Source organism: Mirounga angustirostris, unplaced genomic scaffold (genome assembly GCF_029215605.1).
Source record: "Mirounga angustirostris isolate CCGP_5_RB_7025 unplaced genomic scaffold, mMirAng1.0.hap1 SCAF_12, whole genome shotgun sequence".
In the NCBI taxonomy this organism is placed as follows: domain Eukaryota; kingdom Metazoa; phylum Chordata; class Mammalia; order Carnivora; family Phocidae; genus Mirounga; species Mirounga angustirostris.
The window spans coordinates 51,445,133-51,467,871 of record NW_026991720.1 but is presented as its reverse complement, the minus strand read 5'-3'; the positions used below and the strand labels follow the sequence as shown (position 1 = coordinate 51,467,871).

Genomic DNA, 22,739 nt, shown 5'->3' with positions numbered 1-22,739 from the left:
AAAAGACAGTCATTGGACCCCTGGACTCTCCAGTGAGGCCTCAATTCCCATCCATCTCCTCACTTTGGTTCTACTGTGTCTTATTGAGTCACTGAACCCCTGACATACTTCCTTTTTTTTCTTAAGATAATTAGAATCAGAGGCACCTGGGTGGCTCAGTTGGTTGAGCGTCTGCCTTCAGCTCAGTTCATGATCCCAGGAAGTCTGCTTCTCCCTCTTCCTCTGCCTGCAGCTCCCCCTGTTGTGCTCTCTCTCTCTCTCTGTCTGTCAAATAAATAAATAAAATCTGAAAAAAAAAAAAAAAAAGATAATTAGAATCAGTTTCTGTTGCCTGTAATCAGGAAATCCTACTGATCCCTTCAGTCAAGATGGCTTCAGACAAGGGCTTGCTTATTTATTTATTTATTTACTTACTTACTTATTTATTTATTTAACAGAGAAAGACACAGCGAGAGAGGGAACACAAACGGGGAGTGGGAGAGGGAGAAGCAGACTCCCCGCCGAGCAGGGAGCCCGATGTGGGACTCGATCCCAGGACTCCAGGATCATGACCTGAGCCGAAGGCAGTCGCCCAACCAACTGAGCCACCCAGGCGCCCAACAAGGGCATATTTATTATAGGAATACAGAGGTATCTCATGGAACTCATTTCAGATAGGCCTCCCTGCATAAAGTAGCCACCATGCCCCTTGCCATTCTCCATCTTAGCTTGATTCACTGTTCCTTCTAGGATTTATCATCTTCTGACTTAGCATCCCTTTGTGTATTGCTTGAAGGAAAGCAGGGACTGGTATTTCCCCAGCATGTGGCTGACTGCTGAAGGAATGCTTAAATAAATGAGTCCAAAGGTGGACACAGAATTGAGGTTTATAAGGGACTGGAATTGAAAACAGGAAACCAGGGGCGCCTGGATGGCTCAGTCGTTAAGCGTCTGCCTTCGGCTCAGGTCATGATCTCAGGGTCCTGGGATTGAGCCCCACATTGAGCTCCCTGCTCAGCAGAAAGCCTGCTTCTCCCTCTCCCACTCCCCGTGCTTGTGTTCCTTCTCTCGCTGTGTCTCTCTCTGTCAAATAAATAAATAAAATCTTTAAAAAAAGAAAGAAAGAAAACAGGAAACCAACTAGGCCTGGGGCAAGGTTCTCTCCTAAGGATTAATCTTTAGGCCCAGGTGTTTATCTCTACCTTTCTCTCCCCATTTGCCTTTTTTTTTTTTTAAAGTAAACTCTATACCCAACGTTGGGCTTGAACTCATGACCCCAAGATCAAAAGTTACATGTGGCATGCTCTACCGATTGAGCCAGCCAGGCACCCCTCTTCCCATCTACTTTTTTGCTTCTCTTTACAGACTAACCTGAGGGAAGGGAGGAATAAAGAGAAACAAGATGCTTTAAACCAGAGGTTTCCAATCCTGGTATACCGCTCATTAGAATCATTGCAGGATCAGTTTAAAAACATTGATTCCTGGGCCTCACTCAAGAGCTCCTGAATAAAAATTTCCATGAATGGGGCTCTGGAATAGATTTTTTTTTGGAATATACTATTTTTTAAAGATTTTGGGCACCTGGGTGGCTCAGTCGTTAAGTGTCTGCCTTTGGCTTGAGTCATAATCCCAGGGTCCTGGGACTGAGCCCTGCATCGGTCTCCCTGCTCAGCGGGAAACCTGCTTCTCCCTCTCCCACTCCCCCTGCTTGTGATCCCTCTCATGCTGTCTCTCTTTCTGTCAAATAAATAAATAAAATCTTTTTTTTTTAAAGATTTTATTTATTTATTTGAGAGAGAGAATGAGAGAGAGCATGAGAGGGAAGAGGGTCAGAGGGAGAAGCAGACTCCCTGCTGAGCAGGGAGCCTGATGCGGGACTCGATCCAGAGACTCCAGGATCATGATCTGAGCCGAAGGCAGTCGCTTAACCAACTGAGCCACCCAGGTGCCCCTAAATAAAATCTTAAAAATAAAAAATAAAGATTTTATTTATTCATGAGAGAGAGAGGGAGAGAGAGCATGAGCAGGGGGAGCTGCAGAGGGAGAAGGAGAAGCAGGCTCCCCGCTGAGCAAGGACCCTGAGATCATGACCTGAGCCAAAGGCAGACTGAGCTCACATCCAGACACCCCTGGAATAGTTTTAAAATCCATATTTAGCAATCCAGGTACTGAATTATAGTTTGGTCTCTGAGAACCTCTGCCCTAAGCAAATCAGTCTTTCCCCAAAATATTATATAGGGTTGATTTTAACAAATGTTTATTGAGAACACCTAATATGAGACAGGTACTGGTGTAGGGGTTAGGAAACTGTAGGAAAGAAAACTAAAGTCTCCAACATTTTTTTTTTTTTTTGGAAGATTTTATTTATTTATTTGACAGAGAGAGACACAGCCAGGGAGGGAGCACAAGCAGGAGGAGTGGGAGAGGGAGAAGCAGGCTCCCCACTGAGCAGGGAGCCCAATGCGGGGCTCAATCCCAGGACCCTGGGATCATGACCTGAGCGGAAGGCAGATGCTTAACGACCGAGCCACCCAGGTGCCCCAGTCTCCAACATTCTTATGATTGATCCCATATATAGGAAAAGGGAGGGAAATGCTTTTAAATTTTATCCTATCACACAAGTATTCAGAAAGTGGACTACTACTATTATTGAAAGAGTAGAGTCCTAGATGGCATGTCAAAAGATCTAATTTCTTTTTTTTTTAATTTTTTTTATTCTTATGTTAATCCCCATACATTACATCATTAGTTTTAGATGAAGTGTTCCATGATTCATTGTTCGTGCATAACACCCAGTGCTCCATGCAGAATGTGCCCTCCTCAATACCCACCACCAGGTTAACCCATTCTCCCACCCCCCTCCCCTCTAGAACCCTCAGTTTGTTTTTCAGAGTCCATCGTCTCTCATGGTTCATCTACCCCTCCGATTTCCCCTGCTTCATTCTTCCCCTCCCGCTACCTTCTTCTTCTTCTTTTTTTTTCCTTAACATATATTTCATTATTTGTTTCAGAGGTACAGATCTGAGATTCAACAGTCTTGCACAATTCACAGTGCTTACCAGAGCACATACCCTCCCCAGTGTCTATCACCCAGTCACCCCATCCCTCCCATCCCACCCCCCACTCCAGCAACCCTCAGTTTGTTTCCTGCAATTAAGAATTCCTCGTATCAGTGAGATCATATGATACATGTCTTTCTCTGTTTGACTTATTTCACTCAACATAATACCCTCCAGTTCCATCCACGTTGTTGCAAATGGCAAGATCTCATTCCTTTTGATGGCTCAAAAGATCTAATTTCTAATCTTGCCTCTGCCACCAACTGTCCTTGTCTTCTTGGGCAAGTCATGTCCCTCCTCTGAGCCTTAGCTTCCTCAACAAAAAAACTGAGATGATTTCTCCTTTGTGTACTTCTCAAAGTGTTTTAACAATTAGATGAGCTAACACAACAATGCCTTGAAAATTATGCAAATGTCAGCCGCTATGTTTTCCCCACAGATGCTCTCGTCTCTATAGATTGTAAAGAACATTTTGGTTGAGTTCCCAACAGTTCTGGTAACAGAAGAATAGGGTTTCAAAGTTAACAACGTCCTTTGATGATTGAACTTATCTACTAGTTGGTCTGAGTTAAGCGCATCATAAACATTATATTTTCTTGTATTTCTTTTTTTTTTAAAGATTTTTATTTACTTAGAGAGAGAATGAGACAGAGAGAGCACGAGAGGGGGGAGGGTCAGAGGGAGAAGCAGACTCCCTGTCGAGCAGGGAGCCCCACGTGGGACTCGATCCCGGGACTCCAGGATCATGACCTGAGCCGAAGGCAGCCGCTCAACCAACTGAGCCACTCAGGCGCCCCTATTTTCTTGTATTTCTATAACACTTATCACTGGAATCATACGATGTGGCAATATCTATATTGCTCTTTAATTACTTTACTTGTTGGGCTTGTTTCTCCAACCTCCTCATAAAATCAATAAGCGTGGACCTGTTTTGTGCTTGCCACATGTTCTCCAAGGCACTAGGCATAAAGTTGGGTAGTTGGTGCTCCATAAATACTTGTTGATAGAGCAATTGGGTTGATAGTTATTTGTGTGATAACTGTGAATATGTGTCCTGCTTGTTATCGTCAACCATAAGAACAGAGAGGCAGGAAGTGAGGAGAGAGTATAGTTAATACCTGCCAGTTTTTCTCTTCATTCCCTCCCTCTCATTTTTTGTGGAATCTGAGATGGCTGACAGGATGTGGGTGGGAATAGATGGATCTGACAGGGACTAAAAGTTTCAGGGCTGCATCTATCTGTTCTGCTAAAGGATTGATCTGAGTAGTGTGCAATGGGGAATGTATTGGAATGTGTGAATTTTATAGAACATGTTAAAGTGGAATGTATGACAGACAAAGCTCTTGGGGTTATACAAATTAAATACAATGAAGCTGGATAATGCTTAGACCAAAATATTAATACAACTCTGCACTATGTAACATCTTTTTTCTAAATGCACAGTGTCATACATCTTGATTGACTAAATCTCATAATCTGTTTGAGAAGTAGAAATACCTATACATTAAAAATTTAAAAATTTTTTAATATTTTAAGTTTTAATTTTAATTCCAGTTAGTTAACATACAGTGTAATATTCAGCAATACCATACAACACCCTGTGCTCATCACAACAAGTACACTCCTTAATCCCCATCACTTATTTCACCCATCCCCCCACCTGATACTATACATTTTTTAATGAATGGGTAAACTAAGACATAGTCAAGGAAAGTAGCTTAATTTTTGGGATTATCCAACACAGTTATTAAAAATTGAATCCTTTTTGTATAATTTAGAATATTTGGAGGATTTAACTTCTAACCCTAGAATGTGGAAAAAATGTATAATAATGAGTTTTGAATGCAATAGCATTCATCATCTCGTTTACTTTACATGGGTAATAATTCTGAATTTTAATATAATGAACAAAATGTACGTAATTTTGTGGTTAGGCAAGTTAGCAAAAAAAGATACATATTTGCATCTTCTGTTTGGTTAAAATCTAACCCACTGAGTATATGTGAGCATGACCTTGAGATGGCTAGGAAATATAGTGGTCATTATGATCTTGATAATGAGTTCCAAGCATAAGGGACAGGATAAGGGACATACTTATCTTGGCCTAAACTCTTTCTTACACTCTTTTTGTTTGTTTGTTTTTTTAAGTTTTAATTCCAGTATATTTAACATACAGTATTATATTAGCTTCAGGTGTACAATATAGTGATTCAACAAGTCTATACATTACTCAGTGCTCATCATGATAAGTGTGCTCTTTAATCCCCATCACCTATTTCACCCATCCCCCCACCCACCTCCCCTCTGGTAACCATCAGTTTGTTCTCTGTAGTTAGGAGACTGTTTCTTGGTTTGTCTCTCTCTCTTTTTTTTCCTTTGTTCATTTGTTTTGTTTCTTAAATTTCACATGTGAATGAAAACATATGGTATTTGTCCTTCTCTGAGTTATTTTGCTTAGCATTATACTCTCTAGCACTATCCATTGTTATTGCAAACGGCAAGATTTCATTGTTTTTTTTTTATTACGGCTGAATAATATTCCAGTGTGTGTGTGTGTGTGTGTACACCATATTTCCTTTATCCATTCATCCATCAGTGAACACTTGGGCTGCTTCCATAATTTGGCTATTGTAAATAATGCTGCAATAAACATAGGGGGGTGCATATATCCTTTCAAATCAGTGGGTTTTTTTTTTAATTCTTTGGTAAATAGTATTATGATTACTGGATCATGGCATAGTTCTATTTTTACCTTTTTGAGGAACCTCCATACTGTTTTCTAGAGTGGCTGTACCAGTGTGCATTCCCACCAACAGTGCAAGAGGGTTCCTTTTTCTCCACATCCTCGCCAATACCTGTTGTTTTGTGTTGTTGATTTCAGCCTTCTGACAGGTGTAAGTGATATCTCATTGTGGTTTTGATTTGCATTTCCCTGCTGGTGAGTGATGTTGAGCATCTTTTCATGTGTCTATTGGCTATCTGTATGTCTTCTTTCTTATACTTTTGATTAGGAGCTTTTCCTGTGGTTAGCAGGCTTCTCTCAAACCCCAAAGAAGAAAAACAGATCAGGGTTCTCTCTCTCCTGGCATGGAGACTCCCCCAGTTAAAACCCTTTGGAACACTATGTGGAAAAATAGAACTGTCCATGAAGGGTCAGGCAAATCACAGAAACATCATAATGTAGGAGGTACAAAGATTCCATTAACTTGAATGTGCCCCTCAAAACCCAGTGGAAGGTCCTTCTAGTTTTAGGCCTTATCAACAGTGGCGTCTTTCAGAGAGGCTCTGTTCATGTCTCATCTTTCTCTCCCTCCTCCTATTGTCCCCATTTCAAACTCTCAGGAAAGAGCCACATCTCCCTACAGGTTTAGTCCAGAGTTCTTATGGCCTCAGCAAATCTGAACAATATTTCAAGCCTGAGCTGTGTACTGCTCTGTCTCATCAGTAAGAGTAGAAATAGGTCTTCCAATTCCAATTCCAATTCTTTCTCTCAGTTCAGTTTCTAACTCTTCTTTTGTGAGACAACATGATTAACCTCTGGAAAGGCTATTTTTCTTATTAGCATAATATTACTGGCCTTGTCTTTTAGTAATAGACTACCTTTTTTACTACTATGTTGCTAACAAGGCACTTCCCCTGAGACTTCAACTCTGATTAAATTTATTTGAGCAGCTGATTACAATCTTGTTTGGAGGTCTCGCCTTGATAGGTGAATGTGAGGAGTTTGGCAATACATCTCACTCCATCTAAGGAAATGGTTTCTAAGTTGTAAAGTGCTATAAAAGATAATGATTATTATTATAATCTCTCAAACCTTCCGAATTAATTTCCTCTTTGTCCACCAAGATATGAGATAGAATAGAGGTGATAAGAAATCTTGAAAATAGCATTGAATGAATCTTTTGGTCAAGGAATTCTCTAACAGAGTCAAACAGCATTTATTTTTTATTTATTTATTTTTATTCTTATGTTAATCCCCATACATTACATCATTAGTTTTAGATGAAGTGTTCCATGATTCATTGTTTGTGCACAACACCCAGTGCTCCATGCAGAATGTGCCCTCCTCAATACCCACCACCAGCCTAACCCATCCTCCCACCCCCCTCCCCTCTAGAACCCTGTTTGTTTTTCAGAGTCCATCGTCTCTCATGGTTCGTCTACCCCTCCGATTTCCCCTGCTTCATACTTCCCCTCCTGCTACCTTCTTCTTCTCTTTTTCTTTTTTCTTAACATAGATTGCATTATTCGTTTCAGAGGTACAGATCTGAGATTCAACAGTCTTGTACAATTCACAGCGCTTACCAGAGCACATACCCTCCCCAGTGTCTATCACCCAGTCACCCCATCCCTCCCACCACACCCCCCACTCCAACAACCCTCAGTTTGTTTCCTGCGATTAAGAATTCCTCATATCAGTGAGATCATATGATACACGTCTTTCTCTTTTTGACTTATTTCACTCAACATAATATCCTCCAGTTCCATCCACGTCGTTGCAAATGGCAAGATCTCATTCCTTTTGATGGCTGCATAATATTCCATTGTATATATATACCACCTCTTCTTTATCCATTCATCTGTCGATGGACATCTTGGCTCTTTCCACAGTTTGGCTATTGTGGACATTGCTGCTATAAACATCGGGGTGCACGTACCCCTTCGGATCCCTACTTTTGTATCTTTGGGGTAAATACCCAGTAGTGCAATTGCTGGATCATATGGTAGCTCTATTTTCAACTTTTTGAGGAAACTCCATACTGTTTTCCAGAGTGGCTGCACCAGCTTGCATTCCCACCAACAGTGTAGGAGGGTTCCCCTTTCTCTGCATCCCTGCCAACATCTGTCATTTCCTGACTTGTTAATTTTAGCCATTCTCAAACAGCATTGATTAAATATAAATAGAGATTTGTGTATGAGGTCAGCAGGAAGATTCATTCATTCACCATATATTTACTGAGTGCCTACTACCGGTGTCTGGCAACAGTGGATAATGATCTGTTTTTATTTATTAATATCATTCTAATCTAGGAGATTGATTTAGCATATATAACTACTACATAACAAGAAAGAGTCTCATAGACAAATACATAACCATCTCCTCACCTTAAAACTTTACAGAGTAAGTAAAAGTTCTTCAGTTTGGCATTTAAGGCCCTCTAAATTCTTGCTCCGTCCTACCTTTTTCTTTTCTTTCTCCATATGTCTCCTTAGCAGTATTGTCCAATAGAAATATAATGCAAGCCACATATGCAATTTTATTTCTTCTTATAGTCTTATTTGAAAAGTGAAAGGTAACAAGTGAATTAGTTTGAATAATGTATTTTATTTAACTGCATGTATCGAAAATATTATCATGCTAACATATAACCAATATTTAAAAACTATTAGAGATATTTTACATTTTTTTGTACTAAATCTTCAGAATTTAGCATGTAAATTATACTTATAGCTCATTTCAATTCAGGCTAGCTACGTTGCAAGTTCTGAAAAGCCACATTTGCTTACTGTATGGGACAGCTGAGGTAATCTCTACCCAGATTATCCTGTTTTATGCATATGATCTGTATTGTCTCTTTTCCTTTATGCCTGGCTACCATGCAGATTTTTCCCACTTAAATAGCAGTGAAATGGAGAAAAGTCTCCATATAGCAGATACATTCTGTTGTGGCTGCTTGTATATTTATCTCCTCCTCCCTACCTCCAACCATAAGGGACCATCTCATGATTTTACTCGCCTCAGTGTCTTTAATACTTCAATGTGATCACAGTGATAACAAACAACATTTCCCCCGAGGGCTTGCCATGTGCTAAGCACTATGTGATCTGCGTTATACACATTAACTCATTTTCTCATGTTAATTCTCATAACATCCTTGTGAGGTACCTTTACTACTGCCATTTTGCAGATGGGGAAACCTAAGCTTAGAAAGGTTATGGAGGCTGCTCAGGATCAGACAGCTGTAGGGCCTAGAATTGAAGGAATGCAATCTGACTCCAGACTTCCGCTCTTTTATTTTTAAATTGGGAAACATAATACATATGTGGAAAAATGGATAAATAATAAAAATAAATATATAGTCTAACTAATTATTATAAAGCCCACAACAGTGTAACCACTACCCATATCAAGAAACAGAAGATTTGGGGATGCCCAGTTGGTTGTGCCCAACTGCTGATTTTGGCTCAGGTCATGATCTCAGGGTTGTGAAATCGAGCCCTAATATTTAAGATATTAAATATCACCTCTGCCCTAGGTGTGCATCCTGCTTAAGAGTCTCTCCCTCCCTCTCCCTGTGCCCCACCACCCTCCATCTCTAAAATAAAAAAAAAATAATAATAAAAGAAACAGAAGATTTTGTAGAATTCCAACCCATTGCTTCTTCCCAGTCTCAATCCCTCTCCATAAAGTTCCTTCTGTCTTAGAGGTAGCCATTAACCTATTTCCTTGCTCTTCTTTACAGTTTTAACACCTAGTATGCATTCTTTTTTTTTTTTTTTAAGATTTATTTATTCATTTGAGAGAGAGAGAGAGCGAGAGAGCGCGCGCGCTCGCACCTACGGGCTTGCCCAAGTGGGGGGGGGGGCAGAGGGAGAGATGCAGACTCCCCGCTGAGTGTAGAGCCCAAAAGGAACCTGAGATCATGAGCCCAGCGGAAACCAAGAGTCGGGTGTTCAACTACTGAGCCACTCAGGTGCCCCTTAAGTATGCATTCTTTATTCATATTTTTGAACTTTATAAAAATGGAATAATAAAGTGTATATTCTATTGTGAGTGGTTTCTTTTTCTTTTCTTTTTTTTTTTTGAAGATTTTATTTATTTATTTGACAGAGAGAAACACAGCGAGAGAAGGAACACAAGCAGGGGGAGTGGGAGAGGGAGAAGCAGGCTCCCCACTGAGCAGGGAGCCCGAGACAGGGCTCCATCCCAGGACCCTGGGATCATGACCTGAGCCGAAGGCAGACGCTTAACAACTGAGCCACCCAGGCGCCCCAGTGGTTTCTTTTTCTTAACATTATGTATATATATATTTATTTTTGAAGGGTTTATTTTTAAGTGATCTCTACATCCAATTTGGGGCTGGAACTCACAACCCTGAGATCAAGAGTCACATGCTCTACCAACTAAGCCAGCCAGGCATCCCTTAACATTATATTTTTAAGGTTCATAAATATCATTGCATATAGTTTGTTCATTTTTCTGTTATATTATATTTCATTAATACAACTATGCCACAATTTATCCATAATTTATCCATTATCCATTATTGATAAAGGACATTAGATCATTTATCATTTTTAGCTATAATAATAGTACTGCTATTGGGGATTAACATAAGAATAAAAAAAATAAAAAAATAAAACCTCTCTTAAAAAATAATAATAATAGTACTGCTATTAACGTTCTTTGACATGCATCCCAGTGCCCATGAGCATACCTTTCTTAAGAGTATATACCTGGAAATGGCATGCTGGGTCACATATGGGCCTGTATTCAACTTTAGTAGATAGGGCCAGATGATTTTTCCAAACTGGCCTATTAATTTACTCTCCCTATAGTGAAGTGAAAATTCCCATTGCTCCACTCCTAGTCAACAGTTGTCATTTTCAGTCTTTTTCATTTTAGCCATTCTCGTGGGTGGTGTAGTATTGTCTTAATGTGGTTTCAATTTCCCTGTTTTCATGAAAAAAGTTGACACTTTTTCACTGATTATTTGGATTTATTTAGTGATGTGCCTGTTCAAATCTTTTTCTTATGATTGTAGTTCTTTATATATTCCGGATACAACACTTTTCTTGGTTATACGTGCTGTACATTTTTTTTTTTCAGTTCTATTGAGCTATAATTGACATTGAGCTCTGTATAAATTTAAGATGTATAATGCTGTAAGTTTATTAGACTCTGAGGCTTACTCTTTAACTTTAATGGTGTCATTTGATGAAACTGAATCTTAAATATTAATGTAGTCAAATCGATCAGTTTTTCTATTATAGTTAGTATTTTTTGGATTAGTTTAAAAAGTCTGTCCCTTACTCTTTCTCTCTCTCTTTTTTTTAAAGATTTTATTTATTTATTTGACAGAGTGAGAGACAGCAAGAGAGGGAACACAAACAGAGGGGGAGTGGGAGAGGGAGAAGCAGGCTTCCCGCTGAGCAGGGAGCCTGATGCGGGGCTCAATCCCAGGACCCTGGGATCATGCCCTGAGCCGAAGGCAGACACTTAATGACTGAGCCACCCAGGCGCCCCTCTCTTTCTCTTTTTTAAAGCAAATTCTACCCCCAATGTGGGGCTCAAACTCACAAGCCCAAAATCAAGAGTCTCACGCTCTACTGACTGAGCCAGCCAGGCAGTCCAAGTCTGTCCCCTATTCTCGAGATCATGGATATATGCTTTTATTTTATCTTCTAAAAGCTTTATTGTTTTGCCATTCAAATTTATGTGTATTATTCACCTGGAATTGATTTTTGTGTGTGAAGGGCCAATTTAATTTTTTTTCTTCCAAATGGGAATCTATTTGTCTTAGCACCAATTATGGAAAACCATTTCTTTTTTTTTTTTTTAAAGATTTTATTTATTTATTTATTTGAGAGAGAGAATGAGACAGAGAGAGAGAGCACGAGATGGGGGAGGGTCAGAGGGAGAAGCAGGTTCCCCACCGAGCAGGGAGCCTGATGCGGGACTCGATCCCGGGACTCCAGGATCATGACCTGAGCCGAAGGCAGTCGCTTAACCAACTGAGCCACCCAGGCGCCCCTATGGAAAACCATTTCTTAGTCATTGCTGTGCATCACCACCATGACAATATAAATTCCCATGTATGGGTGAGACTTTCTGGGCTCTTTATTCTGTTCCATTGGTATATTTGTCTATTCTTGATCCAATACCACACTGCCTTAATTACTATGGCTTTGTAATAAAACTTGCTATCTGGTAGCACAGTCTTCCTCTTCCTCCTCTTCCTTTTACTTTCTTCTCTTCCTCATGAATGCTTGTCTTTGCTCTTCCATAACATGTCTAATTGGCTTAAGTTTCACACACACACACACACACACACACACACTATTGAGATTTTATCTGGAATTGCATTGTATCTACAGATAAATTTGGGGAGACTTGACATCATTCAGTATTGAAATTTCTATGAACATATTATCTTTTTATTTTTAAAAAAGATTTTATTTATTTATTTGACACAGAGAGAAAGCACAAGTAAGGGGAGCAGCAAACAGAGGGAGAGAGAGAAGCAAGCTCCTTGCTGAGCAGGGAGCCCGATGAGGGGCTCAATCCCAGGATCCTGAGATCATGACCCGAGCTGAAGGCAACACTTAACTGACTGAGCCACCCAGGTGCTCCAAACATATTATCTCTTGTTTAAGTGTTCTTCAGTGTTTGTTTTTTTATTTCTTTTTTAAGTAAGTTCTATGACCAGCATGGGGCTTGAACTCATGACCCTGAGATCAAGCGTTGCATGCTCTAGCAGCTGAGCCAGACAGGCACTTCTTCAAGGACTTTTGGGGCCAGGGAAGAGGGTGAGGGAGAGAGAGAATCTCAAGCGGATCCATGCCCCATGGGGCTCAATTCCAAGACCCAGAGATCACCACCCGAGCTGAAATCAAGAGTTGGATGCTCAACAGCGGGAGCCATCCAGTGACCCCTCTTCAGTGTTTTTTAAAAAATATTTTCTTCATGTAGGTCTTGCCCTTCTTTGATTTATTCCTAGGTACTCAATATTTAATTTGAAGCTATTGTAAGTGGTATCTTAATATTAATTCTCTTTATCCCTGGAATGTAGAAATACATAGTTTTTTTTAAATGCGACTTTTAAATTAACCTGTTTAACTTTTATTAATTGTAACAATCTATCTGTAGATACTTTTGGATTTGCCACATACATAATAATGACATCATCAGTGAAAAATAACAATTTGTTTCTCCTTATTTAATCGTTAGTCCTTTTATTTTTCTTGCCTTACTCCACTGACTAAGGGCATTCAGGGGCAATAACGTACATTCTTGCATGCAGCACACTTTTAATCACTAAGTCCTTTTGCCTCCAGCTCACAGCCTTGGAATTATTAGTCGCCTGCTGGAGGGTCAGGAGTAAGACGCCCACACTCTCCTTTAGCTACTGCAGGGAGTTAAGACAGAGCGTCTGCCTCCCGTAAACTCATTTTCCAATCCAGGAGAAGCCGGCAGCTTCCTCTGGTTGCCACGCAACGGCGTCGTCCTGCCCCAGGAGTAGGATCAGCCCGGCTAGAAGCACGTGCCGCCTCTTCCTCATTCCCGGACTACATCCCCCATAATGCCGCGCGCCGCGATCGGCTGGTCTCCGAAGTGGGGGAAGGGCCAGGACGGGCCGGGAGGCGGAGCGGAAGCGGACTGCGAGGGACGAGAAGAGTAGAATATCCACGAGCTGGGAACCACCTCGTCCGTGATTCTCAGTCTTGGCGTTTCTCCATCCCGACCTGGAGGCTGCTTCGCGAGCGCAGGACGCAACTGACGCCTGCTAATCGACTTTCGCTGCGCGCCCCGGCTCGGGAGCCCGTTGGCGGCGGCGACAGTGACAAGAAGCCCACAGGCAAGGTAATGGGGAGGGGGCGAGAGCGAAGCGGGGGTGGAGGCGACTCCGCCCGCCCGCCCCGCGCCTCTCCGGTATCCCCCTCAGGCCCGGCGGCCGCCCTTCCTCCGCCGTGTCCCGCTCGTGCCGCCCGCCCCACCCGGGCCGCTGCCCCCAGGTGTCCTCAGAGAACCGGCTCGGGATCTGCCAGTAGCCCGCGGCCGAGGAGGCTCTTTGTCCCTGCCCCTCCGGGTCTGACCGCCGTGGCCCGGTGGGCCCCGGGCGGAGAACCGAGCGAGACTTGGACTGCTTGATCCGAGCGGGGCGGGCTCGGTCCCATGGCCCCTGGCGCCGGGGAGCGACCGACCCGGTGCAGGGATGGAGGAGCGCCCGCGCGGCAGCCGCGCTCACTTCTTTTTCTGCTTTTGACAGCTCAGCTCTGTTCTACTTTGAGGGAGAAAGTCAGTTGGCCCCTTTTTTACCCCCTCTTCAAACTCAGCTCCTGGGTGACTGGTAAGGATGAACTTAAACTGCTGTGTCGACTGTGACTTACACACTTGAAATCGGTACTAAGAGGGGCTCCGGCAGCCTGGGTTCCCATCCTAATCGAGGCACTGCCTGGCTTTATGACCTTGGTTAATTAAAGGTTCTAAGCCTGAGTTTCCTCATCAATCAAGTGGAGATAACAGTACACGCCTTTAAGTTGTTGGAATAAAAAATAATGTGCTTACAGTGACATTAATTCCTTTGATGAAAAAATCCCTTGAATATCATACTTTTATTAGTTATACTGAAGCGGCCTCTGGATTTATGAGTTTTGTGCTTTTCTTTGTTTAATGACTAGCACCCTAGTTTGTGTGTTCTTCACTTAATACCTTGTTCACTTTAAATCTAAGGAAGGAATTCCTTTAAAGTATGCTGTCTTCTTAATTTCTACGGTTTTAAGATGGCTGAGAATGTTCTTAGGAAATTGATGACTCTGCTTTTCTGTGGATCAGCTCTGGAGATACAAGGACTTATTCTCACTGCCCCCTCCCCCCAAGCTGTGTCCTTTGGGAGAATCTTTAGAGGAGCTTAAGTGTTTGTTTTGGCAGAGTAAGCATCTAGGTGTTCTGCAATCCTGACGTGGGGCTTCACTATCTTTACCTTATGTCAACTTTTTTCCACCGCTCTGTACAATTTCTCACTGGTTAATAATTTTACCCCTTTGGGATTTTTGTTTGCCAGTGGTAGTTTTCCCAGAACAAATTGAATGAATGCAATAAAATTTATAAGGAGTGATTTGAAACATTTCACATTAGTTCCTCTATAGTTTTGGTTCTTGCACTGTTCTCTCCTGATATTTACTGACATTGGTGATGAGTTTTTCTTTAAGGAAATCCTTATGGTCCTTCATTGATTTTTTTTCATTGAAAATGTTTGTTATGGGGGTGCCTGGGTGGCTAAGTCGTTTAAGCGTCTGCCTTTGGCTCAGGTCATGATCTCAGAGTCCTGTGATCGAGCCCTGCATCAGGCTTTCTGCTCCGCGGGGAGTCTGCTTCTCCCTCTCACCCTCCCTCTGTTCTCTCTCTCTCTCTCTCTCAAAGAAATAAATAAAAATCTTTTTTTTTTTTAAGATTTTATTTATTTATTCATGATAGACAGAGAGAGAGAGAGAGAGAGAGAGAAACAGGGAGAAGCAGGCTCCCAAGGAGCAGGGAGCCTGATGCGGGACTCGATCCCAGGACCCTGGGATCATGACCTGAGCCGAAGGCAGACGCTTAACCATCTGAGCCACCCAGGCGCCCCAATAAAAATCTTTAAATAAAAAAAAAAGGAAATTCTGTTATGTACTACTTTGGGTTCAAACACAGTTGTGTAATATGTGAAGTAACAAGTCCTGAGTAACGCTGTTTTTGAGTGTACAGTTATAGTGGAAGAAAAGCCAGTAGGGCCCTGATGAATTTTCTATGTCATGTCTTCAGTGACTGATGCATTTAAAAAAAATTTAAGAAGAAAAGGAGAAATCTGATGAATGTATTTCATAAGGATAATAGAGAGCAAGGAACTAAGTAAGGGGAAAACTTACTTAAACTGTGGGAGATGACCTATGCATATAAAGATTTCTTAAAATCTGATTCTCTTAAAAATATGTGGCAAAAATACTCATTTTGAAAAAAAAAAAAGTTTCTATGTTGGTGTTAGTGCAATACAGGACAGAGAGTAATGGACTATGGAAATAGGAGACCTTGGTTTTTGTCCTAGCTCTGTCCCTATCTGTATAACCTTATGTTCCTTTGTGGTCCTCATTTTCCTCATGCCTAACATAGTGAATTGGTCTGGTTCCAAGGACTCTTCTAGTTCAGACTTTCAATGATAAAGGTTTTTAGATGTTCTTTTTTAACATGGTACAAATTCAAATAAGCCCTTTTAGTCATATATTTGTGTTTTAGGGGTTTTTTATTCCCCACCTCGAGGAAGGGGATGCACATGTAGGAACTAGAAAGCTGCCACAAACAAGCATTCCTCCTTCATGAACTGCACATGTTTTTTCTACATTTTTGACATTTTCTACATTTTGACGTGCTTAGTTCTCTTTCTCTCTACTGTGTATCTCTTATTTTACTTATAACCTCTGTTTACCTGTTTTGAATCTACTTTGTCAGTCCCCTAATCCAAACTTCATTGTTTCTTTTTGTGAATTCTTTCCCTTTTTGCTCCTATTCCCAACATCCTGGTGATGGCTCTTTTTTTCCAAGGCCTCAGGCAAAGGTGCCCACTGCTAGTCTAGTTAGCTGTGGAGGGGGAGGTGGGTTCATGTGTCACAAAACATGATTGGTTGAGGCTGCGGGCAGGTGACTGAAATATCTGGTACAGCCTAATATATTTTATTTTATTTATTTTTTAAAAGATTTATTTACTTATTTATTTGACAGAGAGAGAGAGAGAGAGAGAGAGCGCGTGTGCGCGTGCACGCTCGTGAGCATGAGCACGGGGAGCAGCAGAGAGAGAGGGGCTCGATCCCAGGACTCCGGGATCATGACCAGAGCCCAAGGCAGATGCTTAACTGACTGAGCCACCCAGGTGCCCCAGCCTAATATGTTTTGGATTAAACTTTTACTGTGGCATAGTGATTGAGTAGTTTCCCTTTTGTCCTCTTCTTAACCCTGAATTACTTTACCCATTTTCTTTTATCTTTGTACTCTTCAGAGCTATTATCTTCTCTCTTTTCTCCCAAATATGCTATCTAAAAATGATCTGATATCTTGAGACATGTTTCTGTATCTTAGCTGGAATTTTAGTGTAGCTTCTCTCAAAGCAGTTCACATTTAGAATTTTAGACCTAATTAGGAGTAGATGGTTGTATTTTCTGTTAATTTTTTTCCCTAGATATTAGCCTTGGGCAATATTGTGTAGAAAAAGTATTTTAAGAATGGGCGTTTCCCCCTGAAATTACATTCCGAGGTCAAGTCTGTGGAGGACTTACTTCTGAGTCTTTTTTTGGAGAGAACTGTCTGAACCTTTGTTCTCTGGTGAACATACTGTGTCTTTTTGTAAAGTATATCTGCTTCTCTAACTGTAAAGTACTTGGGAGACTAGTAGGCACTGATTCTTGTAGCACTTTTGGCTGAGCGAGAGCTTCTCTCCTTGCTAGTTGCTGTTATTGCTGTTAATTAGTTAGTTGATAGTTATTTTAGCTGTAGTCATAAACAAGCGCAAAAAGCAGAGCATTAAATAAATGCAAAAATGGGATTTGAAGGGGAGATTTTTTTAGGTAGGATTATCATCTATTAATGTTTTTAATGTTGCTATTGCAATGTTTCCATAAAAAATACAAGCAAGTATTTCAAGACAGGCAGTGTGAAATGAAGTGTTTTTAAAATTTTTGACTGCAACCCATAGCAAGAGATCTTTTTATGTCAAGACTCCATAGATACACAAGTGTGTGTGTGCATGCATGTGTCTGTGTAAGAAAAAAAATATACGTATATAACTGAAAGAAAACTGACATAAAATCTGTAGTGTGTACAGTCTACTTGGATAGTTTCTATTTTATCTTGTTTTTTTAAAAAGTGCTATTTGCAAACCGTTAAGTTGATTTTTGTTCCTTGCTTTTGAAAAACACGAGGATCCTGGGCGCCCGGGTGGCTCAGTTGGTTAAGTGACTGCCTTCGGCTCAGGTCATGATCCCGGAGTCCTGGGATCGAGTCCCACATCGGTCTCCTGGCTCAGCGGGGAGCCTGCTTCTCCCTCTGACCCTCTCCCCTCTCATGCTGTTTCTCTCTCTCTCTCAAATAAATAAATAAAATCTTAAAAAAAAAAAAAGAAAAAAAACCACGAGAATCCTGTGCTGAGAGTTTGGATGCCTAATTTCCCCCCATTTGTTTGCCGATGGGTAGTCATTAATCCTCTGTGCTTCATTTTCCTTTTCTTTAAGATGAGGGTGATCCTCTGTCTTGACTGTAGTAATAATGTTGAACTAATATATATTTGTCTTTAGGTCCCTGGCTAGGGAGAAACCACTAAACATCTTGCTTAAATACCTAGTTGTTTGTTTGCCTGTTTGCTATTTGGTAAGTGGCAAAAAAGAACTTTGAACAGATCTTCGGAGATTATTGGGATGGAGACGTTAAGGCCTTTAATAAATGTGAAAACCAAGAAAAAAGTTTCCCCCTTTTTTTCCTTTTCTACCTTTTTGTCCTTTGACAAGGAATCTTTTAGAGTTTGAAAATTTCTATTTAAAATGCTTAGTAACCAGGTGTCTGGGTGGCTCAGTCCATTAAGCATATGACCCTTGATATCAGCTGAGGTCTTGATCCCAAGGTCGTGAGTTCAAGCATTGGGGTACATGCTGGGCGTGGAGTCTACTTAAAAAAAATTGCTTTATAACCATTTTAAGTTAACACGCTGGCAGATTGCTACCTAGATTTTATTCCATATCCCATCTTACCGCACTGCCCCCTTCATATTAGAAAAAGGTAATAGGAATATATTTATATATTTTTCTGTGCAAAATCACTATATCAGATTATTACTATACCTATATATTACCGAACAGTGGAACTGCCATTCTTCTAAGCAAGGGGAACACAAAACTTTATTTGCTTGTGAGTTTCTTTCTGTTCACTTCGGACGATTTCTCCAAACCAGGCCATTCCATGCTGGGGATTGGGAATCCCTCCCATTCTCATTTGTTTGTACCGAGGAGACTAGGAATAAGGAATTTACTGCCTGCTCCCAAGATTCTGGTCAGAAAAGAATTCTAAAGGTTTTAGTTAGAAGGAAATTGGAAACAGACTTTACTTCCTCTTCTTTTTTATTTTTTTTCAAGATTTTATTTACTTATTTGAGAGAAAGAGACAGCAAGAGAGGGAAAGCAGGGGGAGTGGGAGAGGGAGAAGCAGGCTTCCCACTGAGCAGGGAACCCGATGCGGGGCTGGATCCCAGGACCCTGGGATCATGACCTGAGCTAAAGGCAGATGCTTAACGACTGAGCCACCCAGGCGCCCCTTTCCTCTTCTTTTTTAGATCAGACCTCCCTAGAGGGCCTTACTTGACCTGATACTTCACGTAGACTCTTCATATATCCTCACATCACCCTGTTTGTTTATTTTCTCCATAGCAGTTTATGACAAGCTGAAATTAACTTGTTTCTGTGTTTGCTTGTTTATTGTCTCCAATTGAAACATAATCTCCACAAGAAGAGGAATCCTGTCTTGTTTCACCTTTCACATCTCCAGTTTCTGGTACATAGTAGGTACTGCAGTAAATATTGTGAATGAATAAGCGAGCAAATGAGTGAGTAAACCAAGTTGTTCATGCTTTAAATGAAACTTCGTAAAGATTGTTGAGCCTAGGCCTTTATGCAGCCCTCCCCACCCCCAAAATCTTTTTTCTGGAACTGTGTTTTTTCTTATCAGTGTCTGCTGGTCATTGTGAAGGTGTTTCCATCCAGAAGGTCTTGTATTTATCTGTGCTTTACTTCATATTTTTTCTGTTGTTTTTTGCTTATGTAAAAAAAAGCTAAGCTCTAAGATTTCTTAAATCCTTCTTGCAGCAACTTCGTAATAGTTTGATTTATGGGAATAAAGTGTATTTGAAACTTTAATGTGCCCACTTGATAATTTAATGAATAGTCCAAGCATATATTTTCGGAATTTTAGGATCATTGCTCTAAACTGCCATTACTGTTTTCTGGTTATGTTCTCTCTTTTTTTTTAAAGATTTTATTCATTTATTTGAGAGAGAAGAGAGCACAGACTGGGGGGAGGGGCAGAAGGAGGGGGGGAAGCAGACTCCTTGCTGAACCCGTTGGGGGGGGGACCAGGACCCTCGAGATCACGACCTAAGCTGTAGGCAGACAAACGCTTAACTGAACCACCCAGGCACCCTCTGGTTATGTTCTTTTAAAGCAAAACAGTACAGTTCATTCAGTATTTACAAACCTAGCCTTTCTAGTGGAGGCAAAGAAAGTAGTATGGTATAGAGAAAAACCTAAATAGTGAGTCAGGATCTGTCTTCTAGATCAATATAGTTTCTGCCATTAACTGTCTCATTAGGCAAGATATCCTAGGTTTTATTTCATCTGAAATGTCAGGGGATTGTATTAGATTTCTCAGGTTCATCTAGCCCCAAAATGGATAATTGAAGGTACTTTAATTGTATCTCGAAACTTCCAACATTGCAGGGAAGTCATTGCTGCTTGGAAGAAGGTGCGGTTAGACTCAGGGATGTGCTTAAAGTAAACTCTAAGTATCTCTACTGATTGTTCACTGGGCTCTGTGGGTGTTGTGGCAGCGGCGTAGGGCAGGTTACTGTTGCCCTCAGGAACATGGGATTGTGGGGACAAGGCTCATGACTGGATGAGAAGGTGGGATGTGTGAAATCAGCTGATATAAAGTAATGTGCTGTGAGAGCAGATCAGCAAGGACTGGGGTAATGTGATGAGGTTTTGAAATCCTTCTGGTGAAGGTAGCGTTTAAAGAGATACTCTAGTCTCATTTTAGGCTATTTGGAAGATGAAGTCTTCTCAACAGTATGCCATTATATCATTTTTTAGGACTGCGTAATTCTTCAGTAACTAGTACCAATGAAATATTTCATGCTGTCCACAAATTTTGAGTAGAAACTTGTTCAAGCCTGCAGCCTCTCTGATAGCTGTTAGCTAACTGAATGAGAGGATGTAAGGAAACATGCTTCATAAATAAAAACACATGTAAACATAAGGTGTTATCATTACTATTGCATGAGACAGTGAGAAGACTGGCTTGATTGGGGGAGATATTTTTGTGACTAATGGGGAATAAATTTGCCTTTGGGGACTGGATTACGGAGGGCCGTGAGAGCTAATCAGAGGAGTTTTATTTAGGTCTAGTAAAACATCTCCTGTATTAGCTCAGATAACTCAGATTATCAAGAATTACTGTCATTGGGATGCCTGGGTGGCTCAGTCGTTAAGCGTCTGCCTTGGCTTAGGTCATGATCCCAGGGTCCTGGGATCGAGCCCCGCATCGGGCTCCCTGCTCAGAGGGAAGCCTGCTTCTCCCTCTCCCACTCCCCCTGCTTGTGTTCCCTCTCTCGCTGTGTCTCTCTCTGTCCAATAAATAAAGTCTTAAAAAAGAAAAAAGAAGAATTACTGTCATTGCTGTATTAGTACCTGACACTAATAGTAAAAGTTAGTGTATATTGAGTAGTATGAGGTGTCACTTCTCTTTACCAGTATTAGGTAACTCCTGTTGTCCCCATTATATAAATGAGGACATCGGGGTCTAGGGAGATAAAGTAACTTGCTCAAGGTTTTAAAGATAGAATATATAATTTCATATGGAGTACCTTGAGGCTGGAGGTGGGGCAGGAGTGGGAGTGCTCCTTTTTGAAGAGGCCACATTTGAGATAACGATATTAAAAAATGAAAAGGAACTAGCTGCGGGGAGAGCATTCCAGGGAGGTGAAGAGCAGTTGTATACAGACCCTGAGGTCAGAAAGAATTTGGTTTGTCTTGCCTGGTGTGGCTGTAGCACAGTGAGCTAGTAGAAGTGGTGTGAGATTAGGACAAGAGAGATTAGGGTTTAGAAGTCAGATTTTGCAGGGCCTTGTGGCCTGAGGTAAAGAGTTCTAATTTTTTTTAAGTGCAGTGGGAAACTGTTGAAGGGTTTTTAAGCAGGGGAGTGATGTGATATGACTTTGTGTGTGGTAAAAAATACATCACATAAAATGTACCATTTGAACCATATTTAAGCGTACAGTTCAGTGACACTAAGTACGTTCATGAGATTGTGCAGGCATCACCATTATACATCTCCAGAACTTTTTCATCATCCCAGAGTAAAACTCTGTACCCTAAACTTTAATGGTTTTTTTTTTTTTCTTAAGATTTTATTTATTTAACAGAGAGAGAGAGCGCGAGAGCAGGAACAGAAGCAGGGGGAGTGGGAGAGGGAGAAACAGGCCTCCCGCGGAGCAGGGAGCCCGATGCGGGGCTCGATCCCAGGACCCCGAGATCGTGACCTGAGCTGAAGGCAGACGCTTAACGACTGAGCCACCCAGATGCCCCTGTACTCTGAACTTTAAACCATAGCTCTCCATTCTTGTCTCCCCAGCCCCAGCCCCTTGGTAACTACCATTCTACTTTCTGTCTTGATGTATCTCACTGTTCTAAGTACCTGTATGAAGTGGAATCATACAATATTTGTCTTTTTGTGTATAATTTATTAACTTAGTATGATATATATATATTTTTTTGTAAAGTAGGTTCCATGCCCGACATGGGGCTTGAACTCATGACCCTGAGATTAAGAGTTGTGTGCTCTACCGACTGGCTAGCCAGGTGCCCCTTAGTATGATGTCTTTAAGGTGCATCTGTGTTGTAGCTTGCATCAGAATTTTTTTCCCATTTAAGCCTGAATAATGTTTCATTGTGTATATATACCACATTTTGTTTATCTGTTCATTTTTTGGACACTTGGGTTATTTCCACCTTTTGGCTATTGTTGACTAATGCTGCAGTGAACATAGGTGCACAGGTATCTCTGAGTCCCTGCTTTCTTTTTTTTTTTTTTTTAAAGATTTTATTTATTTGAGAGAGAGAGAGAATGAGAGACAGAGAGCATGAGAGGGAAGAGGGCAGAGGGAGAAGCAGACCCCCTGCTGAGCAGGGAGCCCG

General features: G+C 41.2%; 2 protein-coding genes across 4 annotated transcripts in view; both read left to right on the top strand.

Annotated features, from left to right (window-relative positions):
• CCDC126 (coiled-coil domain containing 126) overlaps positions 1-22,739 on the top strand; it is a 104,130-nt gene that overhangs the window by 41,906 nt on the left and 39,485 nt on the right. Inside the window, exon 2 of one of the 3 annotated variants that reach the window (XM_064575166.1) lies at positions 13,224-13,618. The exons of 1 other annotated variant lie outside the window; for it this stretch is intronic. In XM_064575166.1, coding sequence (XP_064431236.1) covers positions 13,224-13,618 — 395 coding nt within the window. Of the gene's footprint in view, positions 1-13,223; positions 13,624-22,739 lie in introns of those variants that run through there. One more of the 3 variants, XM_045864562.3, reaches the window with a different exon arrangement.
• The window catches only part of FAM221A (family with sequence similarity 221 member A), a 104,530-nt gene continuing 95,272 nt past the window's right edge, over positions 13,482-22,739 (top strand). The window contains exon 1 of the mRNA XM_064575161.1: positions 13,482-13,623. The gene's annotated coding sequence lies outside the window, so the exon portion shown is untranslated. The remainder of the gene's footprint in view (positions 13,624-22,739) is intronic.